This window comes from Myotis brandtii, unplaced genomic scaffold (assembly GCF_000412655.1).
Source record: "Myotis brandtii unplaced genomic scaffold, ASM41265v1 scaffold250, whole genome shotgun sequence".
Taxonomy (NCBI): Eukaryota; Metazoa; Chordata; class Mammalia; order Chiroptera; family Vespertilionidae; genus Myotis; species Myotis brandtii.
The window spans coordinates 3093162-3102252 of NW_005359478.1; the positions used below are offsets into that span (position 1 = coordinate 3093162).

A 9091-nucleotide genomic window follows, 5' to 3' on the forward strand; every position below is an offset into this window, starting at 1 on the left:
ACTCTGCTCTGATTTGTGTCTCCTGCCTCCCTGAGTGGCATTGAGCAGGGACTGGTGATGTCCTCAAGGCGCTCCCCCGCCCCCTGTTCTGCCCACTTCAAACCATGTCTGCCCATGGAGACAGCAAGGGAAAACTTCATGATGAGGTGTCAGGATGGGTTGGCGAGGCTGGGAGGCCAGATACAGGGTCCCCTGCTGGCTCAGCCACTTCTGCCGCCTGAGCTCAGACAATAGGATGGTCCTGCTTCACTGCCATGGCAACTCTGGCTGCTCGGGTCCTCAGGAGGTGGTGTTTGACAGCAGTGTATTCATCCCCTATCACTGCTTCGGGGTCACCACCTCAGATCTCCACGGAAGGAGGGAGGGAGGAAGCTCATCTAGCGTTAACCCCAGAGAGATGAAGAGACAATGGGCTGCTGGGGACCAGGGTACAAACAGACATTGGCATTTATTGTGGCTTCCCCGGAGAGGGGAGGGGTGGGGGCAGGAGTGAGGGCAGGGAGGAAGCAAACCTCTTAAAGCCTTAATAATCAAAAGGTCTGAGGGAGATTGAGGGGATGAGACTGGGAGGGGTGGGGTGATTCACTCCAAGGGATTTTCCAGGGGAAGAGGAAGGAGGAGCACCAAGCTTGGAAATCCCTGCGATGGCAAAGGAGAGGAGGAAGTGAGGGCAGGCCTAAGGGCCAGGCTGAGAACCGTTCCCCCTGGGGTCTGAGGCAGAGGGTAGGCGGTGACACACAGTGATGAGAAAGGCAGTTATGTGGACCGTCCTTCCCAGCAGCCCAAACACGGACAGAGAAGGATCCAGGCCCATTCTGGCCGCTTATCTGGTTTCAAGTGTGTTGATGGCCCCAGATGTCCACAGAGACCTGAGGGCTGAGGGTGGGGTTCTCCCGACAAGACCTCTGGGGTGGACAGGCCCTCGCTTCTTAGGCTGAGAAGGGGCTCGGTGAGGGCCTAGTCTCCGCTCCTGCTGGGACCTTGCTGCCTTCCTCAGGGAGGGCTCAGTGAGTCTGCTCTGACCACCCCCCACCTTGCCTGCCCCTGCTGTCTGCCCCTCCCTTGGCCACCCCATGGTCAGGGGGTATGAAAGCCTGCACATCTCTCAGCCACAAAGGTCAGAGCCCTTCCTCTCTGCCCATGGGAGGCCAATCAGACAGGGAAGGGAGTGCCCCTTGGTGCCCTGGACCCCCGTTTTGAGGGCTGCAGTCTGAGGAAGCCCCTTTTGGGGACGGTGGGGAGTCGGGCTCCGCATCACTGGGCAGGAGGGAAGCCCGGGGCCCCCGGCACTCTGGGCTGTAGTAGAAGGAAAGGAGGCGGAAGGAAGGCCGCAGCTCCTCCTGAATGCTGTCCAGGATGTGGGTGAAGGTTGGTCGCAGGCGTGGGTTCTGTTGCCAACAGCGGCTCATCAGCTCCTGCCTGGTGGGGTGGGAGGGCAGCGTCAGAGGGTCTACATCCCCTGCCTCTTGTACTGAGAGGGTCAGTCAGGATGAGTTGTGGGGGGGGGGGTTGGTCACAGGGGAGTAAATGGGCATCATAGTGGGGGTTTAGAATTGGGCTCAGAGCTGGGCATCGTAGAAGTGAAAGCATCAGAGGAGGTAGACCAGGTCCCAGGGCAGGGGACAGGGGGAGGCAGAGCAGGGATGTGGACGGGGCAGGCTGGGTGACTCACAGCTGGAGGGGACAGCTCTCTAGCTCCTCCAGGACCCCACCATCCATGACAAACTTGAGCACCTGCTCATTGGACAGACCCTGGTAGGGTTGTTCAGCCAGGGTCACGATCTCCCAGAGCACCACGCCGAAGGACCTGGAGGACACACAGGAGGGCTTGAACCCAGCACCCTTCATGAGGGATTGCACCCAGGCCTCTCCCCAGACCCCACCTCCGCATCCCCCGAGCCCTCTGCTCCAGCCAGGCCCCACCAGACATCCGAGTGGGTGGTAAAGATTCCATCTTTGAGGGACTCGGGAGCCATCCAGCGCACAGGCAGCAGCCCCTTCCCGCCCTTGCGGTAGTAGTCTGTCTCATACACATCTCGAGTCATCCCGAAATCTGGAAAGCAAGGGGGGAGAGGGTGTGGAGCAGCAGAGCCTTAACTAGCTCCCGCCGCAGGAATACCTCTCCCAATCTCTCCACCTCCAGAGTCTCTAAGAATCCTGGAAAGCGAGGGCTCTAAGTATATCAGAGACTCTCCCATCCGACCCTTCTGTACTTGGACAGGGAGACTTAGACTCAGGGTCGGGGGTGGGGGTGGGGGGTAACTACCAGGGACAGAGCTGTGGACCAGGCCTGGGTCCTTGGGTACCTAGCTTAGGAGGAGTCTCTCAATTCCTCAGATTGCCCCCACCTGCCTGGCACCCTCCATACCCCCAATCTTGACGGTGAAGTCCTGGGACACCATGCAGTTTCGGGCTGCCAGGTCTCGGTGCACAAACTTTTTGGCGGCAAGGTAGGCCATGCCATCTGCAATCTCACCAGCCATCTGGATCATATCTCCCAGTGCTGGCCGTGGGAGCCCAGGGTTATTCTAGAGCCAGGAGAGGGGACAGGTGATGAAGAAACCTAGAGGCAGGACTACTCACCAAGGATTACCCACCACAACTATGCCGGAGTTTTCTCTAACTCTCCAGCTCATTGGCTCAGAGTCTTCTCCCAGTCCTCACCTCTGCCTCGGGCCGCAAAGATCGAAGATGGCTCTTGAGGTCCCCACGAGTCATTAATTCCATGATGACCAGAGTTGGCTGGCCCTGGGACACCACGCCCAGGAGACGTACCTGAGATGAACAAAGAGCCTAGTTGCAGGTCCCCTCAGCTCTCCGTGACCCATCTGGCCAAAATCTTGGCCTGCTGTGACCACACTCTGACCCAGACACCAAACCTGATCCTAACCCCAAGCAAAAGCATAACTCTAATCCTGGCCTAACAATGACCATGACCTTGATTATGTCTGACTATCATCCTAGTCTTTATGATTGGCCCAACTCTGACCTTGATCCCAATCATGATCCCAATAATGATCTTGACATTCAATATTGACCCCAAGCATGACTTATCTCAGCCCTAGTCATGATTCTATCATGACCCTACCCTGACCCTGGTTTGACTCTAACCCCAACCATGACCTTTACCCCAATTAGGGTCCTAACTACAATCCCAACCCTGACCTTGATGGTACCCTGACCTCATCCCTGACACTATCCTCCTACCTAATTATGACCCTGACAACGCCACTGAGCCTCCCTTACCACATGGTGACACTTGAATGCCTTCATGACAGAGGCTTCCTTGAGGAACTCAATGCGTTCTCGTGGGCTGGCCAGCTCATTCACCGTCTTCAGGGCCACAGGTGTGGTCTCCTCTCCAGCCTCAAGTCCTTGTGCCAGCCCCTCATATACCATCCCGAAGAAGCCCTGGCCCAGTTCCCGAATTATGGAGATCTGCTCCCGAGGCACCTCCCACTCGTCAGGGATGTACACTGAGAGGAGGTGGGGGTCACAAGCCAAGGATACTGCTGTCTGCCACTCCGCCTCTGAAGGGCTCAGGCCCCACGGCTGCCTGCTCCAAAAAGGTCTCCTGCAAGTTTCCCTCTCCACCCCTCCTGTCTCTTGTCCACACCACCTGCCCACTCACCCCCGGACCTACCATCAGAAGCACTGAAGTACTCTGGGTTCACAGAGGCATAGAGGGTGCTGTTTCTGCAACGGAAGGTGAGGGGGTCAGGCTGGAAGGTCCCCAGGAAGGAAGGAGCAACATCAGAGGGCAAGGAAGAGGGACAGTGCAAGGAGGAGGGAAGTCCTGAACACCCTCGGCCCTGGTCAGGATGACCCCTAGGGGAGCTCTAAGCACTCTCTAAGCTGGTCTGGGTCTTCGTCCTTAGACCCAGGGAGTAGGGAGGACAGTGTAGAGGGCTCCTGCCTCCTCAGCAAATCCTTAGACCCCAGCTAACCAAAGCCCTGCCCCCATTTCCCTCTTTTATTCAGTCCCAGGAGGCACCTGACACCAAGCATCTACTCCTTCCTGATTGCACTGACTTTACGCTGAGGGCTCATGGAGAGAAGGCGGCTGGGGGCCAGTAGGACCTGTTCTTACCTCTTCTTGCTGTAGAAGAAACCAAGGGCAGCAAGAATGATGAGCAGCATGAGTCCCACGGGGGTGACAGTGAGAAGGTGCAGCCCCCCGGAGTCCTCCTCCTCTGGTGGCCAGTCAGTGGACAGGAACAGAGGGCAGCAGAGGGTGGGGTCAAAGGTGGAGAAGTCAGAGGGTAGAGGACACTTCTCTTTCCTCAGTGGGAGGTGAGGATGGGGCGAGGATGGGATGGGGGGCCTAGGGACCTGGTGGCGCTGTTTGCGAGTACAGGTCTGGGACAGGGGCTGTGTGTACCTGAGCCAGGGATGTAGAAAGCGACACTTTCGGTCCAGGAGCCGTTGCCAGCCAGTGAGGTTGCCCGCACTCTGGCGGAATAGTTTCCCGGGGGCAGCAGGGCCAGGTGGACGCCCCCAAACTTGGCATATCGCAGGCGGGACACACACAGCACTGTGGCCTCCTGAGGGCAACACGGAACAGCTGGCTGGGAGAAGGATGGAGGCACAGACTGGGGCTGGGTTAGGGGGCCTTCTGGGGCACCTACCTCTCCCAAGCGGCGGTACTTGATCTCGTACTTGAGGATAAGTCCATTGGGGTCCGATGGCTCCAGCCAGCGCAGGAGGACACTGCTCTTGCTGGCCGCCTCCCAGGCCACCTTCCCTGGGATACCATCAGCCTCTCCTGCGGGAGAGGGCATCAGCTAGCCCAGCCACAAGGACAGTCATGTGCCCCTTAAGGATGTTTCTGTCAATAACGGACCACATATATGGTGGGGGTCCCATAAGGTCATAATAGAGCTGGGAAATTCCTATTGCTCCTGACTGTGTACCTGTCCTAATGCCATAACAGAGCATCACTCACCTGTTTGTGGGGATGGTGGTGTAAACCAGCCTACTTTGCTGCCAGTGTATAAACGTATAGCACATACAACTGTGCATAGTACATAATAGGTGATGATAACAAACGCTATGGTACTGGTTTTGTATTTCTTATAATATACTTTCTGTCATCACATTATTATTATTTTTAATCCTCACATGAGGATATGTTTTTATTGATTTGAGAGAGAGAGAGAGAGAAACATCAATGTGAGAGAGAAACATGGCTAGGTTGCCTCCTGTGATCACCTCAAAGGAGATTGAACCTTCAGCCTCGGTATGTGCTCTGATCAGGAATCAAACCTGCAAACTTTTTGGTGTATGGCAACGACGCTCCAATCAACTGAGCCACCCAGGCGGGCTGTCGTTATTTTAGAGGGTACTCTTTCTACTCATAAAACATGGTCGCTGGCAAACAGTATGCGGTGTTATGGCTGCTGCATCTTGCATGTTTACTGTGCTTTTTGATTGCATTTTCTCTTGTGCTTGATTTCATTCGTGTTGTTTTGTACAGTAACATGCTGTGCAGGCTTGTAACCTAGGAGCAATCGGCTATACCATACAGCCTAGGTGTGTAGTAGGCTATACCATACAGATTAGGTGTGTAGTAGGCTATACCATACAGATTAGGTGTGTCGTAGGTTATACCATACAGATTAGGTGTGTCGTAGGCTATACCATATAGGCTGTGTGAGTGCACTCTCTAATGTTCTCACCTTCAAATACAAACTCTAGGGGGCTAACCTGGGAGGTCTGAGGAAACGCTAGGATTACGGGTACTGGGAGGAGGATGAAAGCAAGGCCCTGGGGTTAGCTGGAGCTCAAATTCGCTAGCTGGAGCACTGATCGGAGAGGGTGCTTGGGGTCGGTGGTGGGTGTAGAAGGTGGGGTGGGTCACTCACTGTGGGGCATGGTGCGCGCAAAGACGAAGGTGGCCGCGCTGCAGCCCACAGCGTGCGCCGCGTGGTTGCAGGCATGGATGTCGATGCGGTACTCCGTGAAGTGGCGCAGGCCACTCAGCACTGCGCGCTCTCGGGGCACTTTGTCCTCCCGGATCTCGAAATCTGAGCTGTTTCCCCCAAGTCGGAGGGCCCCGGAGGCGCGGCGGTGCCTCCCGGAGGAGTCCCTAGGGAGGGCGAGAATCGGAGCCAGGCTCCCCCACCCGGCCACACCCCTCAGCCTTGGCCCCTCCCCTGCTCACCTTTGAGGGCTCTTATTGATGGACGTCACCTTCCAGGGGGATCTGGAGAGACCAGGGAGGGCCCTGTCACGGTTGCAGACGGGGTGCACCGCTTCTAAACTCACCCACAACCAGGTGCCGCCAGCACACCCCACCCTCGGCAAGACACGCCCCCAAGCCCCGCCCCTTCGCCCCGCCCCGCCGGCCGGCGCACTTGGGGATGGTGATGGCGTTGTGCAGAAAGTTTTCAAACTTCTTTTGGAACGAGGCCTCTTGCGCCTCCAGTGGTGGCAAGACCTGCCCCGGAGGTGGGTGTTGGCACGGGCAACAGCCGGGCTCCATCTCCGCCTCGAGTTCCCCGTCTTCCTGGTCGAAGCGGGGGTCGTTGTTGCTGGTGGGCAGCCGCAGGCCTGGCGCGGCAGGGGAGGGAGGCCGTTAGACTGGCGGTCCCCAGGCCGGGCGCCCCGTCCCCGCGCGCTCACGCCTCCTCCCTGCGCACCTCGGTGGCAGTAGTCATTGAGGTAGAGGTCGCTGTCTTCTGCCAGGCGCTGCCACAACACCAGGTAGTAGGTGATGTTGCCATTCCGTTGGGTCGGTGGCTTCCAGCGCACCAGCAGGTGGGAGGAGGAGTTGGACGTGGAGATGACGTCTTGGGGGACGGTGGGCGCTGGGGTGTGAGGAGGGTACCACTGAGAAGCTTCGGGTCCCTTTTCAAATAGTCTCTGGCCCCTGTCTCTGAGTCCAGCCCTCACTTGTCCCAAGGAATAGGTGACTCTCAACCTCCTCGTCCTACTACTGAGTATTTGTCCCCAAAGGCCCTTGATTTGGCCCAGTTATTCCCCCTGCACTCTCCACCCACAGCCTCCCAGGATCTAGGAGAATTCCCCCTATTCTTCTTCTTTTTTTAATCCTCACCCGAGGATATTTTTCCCCTTTGATTTTTAGAGAGAGTGGAAGGGAATGAGGGAAGGAGGACGGGAGGGAGAGAGAGAGAGAGCAGAGAGAGGTTTGTTGTTCCGCTTATTTATGCATTTATTACTTGTACGCACCCTGACTGGGGATCAAACTCACAGTACTGGTGTATCGAGGACACTCTAACGGACAGAACTACCTGGCCAGAGCCTGCCCCCTCTTCCTTCTAGGACTCTAGCATCTGGCCTCCCAGCCTCTATGGGCCAGGTGTTCGGTGACTCAGCATCTCTGTTTCTGGTGCCTGGGCTCCCCCATCCTCACTAGGACCCAGGCATCTAGCTCCCACTCCCTCAAAGGCCTACCTGCAGGCAGGGTTCGGAGGTAGACGATGGGGCTCTGGGCTCCTTGGTGGGGGCTGTCCTCAGCAGTGGTCAGCGTGATGGCCCGCACAAACACTGCATACTGTGTCCAGGGCTTGAGGGGGGCCAAGGTCACCCCTGGCTCCTGGTTGCGGCTTAGGGGCAGCTCCACATCTAGCAGGTTCCAGCTCTGGGCCCCACAGGCATCTGGACCTATGTGCTCCGTAGCGTTCTGGAATGGGCTGAACACCACACCCCAATTTCTAGCAGCCCCCTCCTCTCTGAATCACCCCAGGATTGCTATTGTCATTCTTCAAATACGCATGAGGACATCCAGAAGCTGATGTGCGTCCACCCTTTGGGGTAGGTGCCTGGTGGCACTGAGTGGGTCTGCTCAGAGCTGGATTGAGGCAGGATCCACAGTATAGTTTGTGAGGGGGCACGGCCACACCCGCACTGCAAGGCAGTGATGGCGGGGCGCTTCCTGAAGGACCTCTACGACACTCTGCCCCTTGAATATAGGTGTGCAGATTGTCAGCTGCACAAGCCGAGGGTGACATTTACATTGCAACCCATGTTAGTGCTCCTCAAAGTATGGTTCCGGGACCAGAAGATTTAGTATTACCTGGGAGCTAGCTAGAAATGCAGGTTCGTGGGCTCTATCCAGGACTAACTGAGTCAGACTCTGTAGGGGCGGGGCCCAGGAATCTGTATTGAACAAGCTCTGCAGCTCCCCCTGCTAGAGACCTTCACCTACCGCTGAGGCCTAGGGGAGCTTTGGCCATCTGAGCAGGCCTCCCACCAGTGACTTCTCTCCCTTCCTCCTGGGCCAGGCCCTGGGCTCAGTAAGCAACTAAGACCTCTCAATTTTAATTCCCAGAGACTGCTTCTAAGCCAGGTGGCTCCCACCTCCTCTCCACCATACGAGGGGAGGACCCTCACCCCTGCCCTCCCAGCCTGCCATCCCAAATCCATCTCTCCTGTAAGGACTTCTGTTTCTGAGTCCTGGCCACGCTTTTGGGGAAGTCCTTCCTGCGGCCTAAGCACTAGCCCTCGGGCTTTGGTCAGTGCACTCTCTCCCAAGCGTCCCTGCTCCCTTCCTTCGTCAGGCTTTAATGAAATGCTGGCCACGCTGCATAGAAAACTGGCCAAATTAGTGGCTGCTCCCCAGACCGCTGCCGGGGCAGGAGCGTGTGGTCAGTACAGAATATTAGCATAGTGAATTGAAGTTTAATTATCCAAGCCTTCCCAGCGGGCGCCTCTCCCTGGCTCTCAGAAGTCCTGACTCCCCGCCCCATTTCCCTGGGTGAGGTGAAAACCACACACGGAGGGATGAAGGGGAGGGGAGGGGCCAGAGGTGGTGGACCCTACAGGGAGTGCGACTTAGGGTCCTGGCTGCCTGACGCCCCACAGCTTGTTGTTCTGCTTATTTATGCATTTATTACTTGTATGTACCCTGACTGGGGATCAAACTCACAATACGGTGTATCTGAGGACACTCTCACCGACTAAACGCGGAGGGATGAAGGTGAGGGGAGAGGCCAGAGGTGGTGGACCCTACAGGGAGTGCGATTTAGGGTCCAGACTAAGAGGGTAACCCTCTCAGCCTGCCTTCTCTTGCCTTCAGTCAGGAGGATTTTGCTCCCGTTCCGCCCCGCCCCTCTGGTCCCCGCGCTAG

At 56.9% G+C, this 9091-nt stretch overlaps 1 protein-coding gene across 1 annotated transcript in view; it reads right to left on the reverse strand.

Annotated features, from left to right (window-relative positions):
• Positions 1-415: 415 nt before the first annotated feature.
• INSRR (insulin receptor-related receptor) overlaps positions 416-9091 on the reverse strand; it is a 16490-nt gene continuing 7814 nt past the window's right edge. The window contains exons 8-22 of the mRNA XM_005867608.1: positions 7417-7655; positions 6642-6809; positions 6357-6552; positions 6164-6205; positions 5865-6088; positions 4629-4765; positions 4382-4544; positions 4091-4193; positions 3644-3696; positions 3247-3476; positions 2665-2775; positions 2369-2528; positions 1924-2053; positions 1673-1807; positions 416-1419 (exon numbers count right to left, since the gene is read on the reverse strand). Of these exons, the coding sequence (XP_005867670.1) occupies positions 1119-1419; positions 1673-1807; positions 1924-2053; positions 2369-2528; positions 2665-2775; positions 3247-3476; positions 3644-3696; positions 4091-4193; positions 4382-4544; positions 4629-4765; positions 5865-6088; positions 6164-6205; positions 6357-6552; positions 6642-6809; positions 7417-7655 (2392 nt within the window). The 3' untranslated portion in view covers positions 416-1118. The remainder of the gene's footprint in view (positions 1420-1672; positions 1808-1923; positions 2054-2368; positions 2529-2664; positions 2776-3246; positions 3477-3643; positions 3697-4090; positions 4194-4381; positions 4545-4628; positions 4766-5864; positions 6089-6163; positions 6206-6356; positions 6553-6641; positions 6810-7416; positions 7656-9091) is intronic.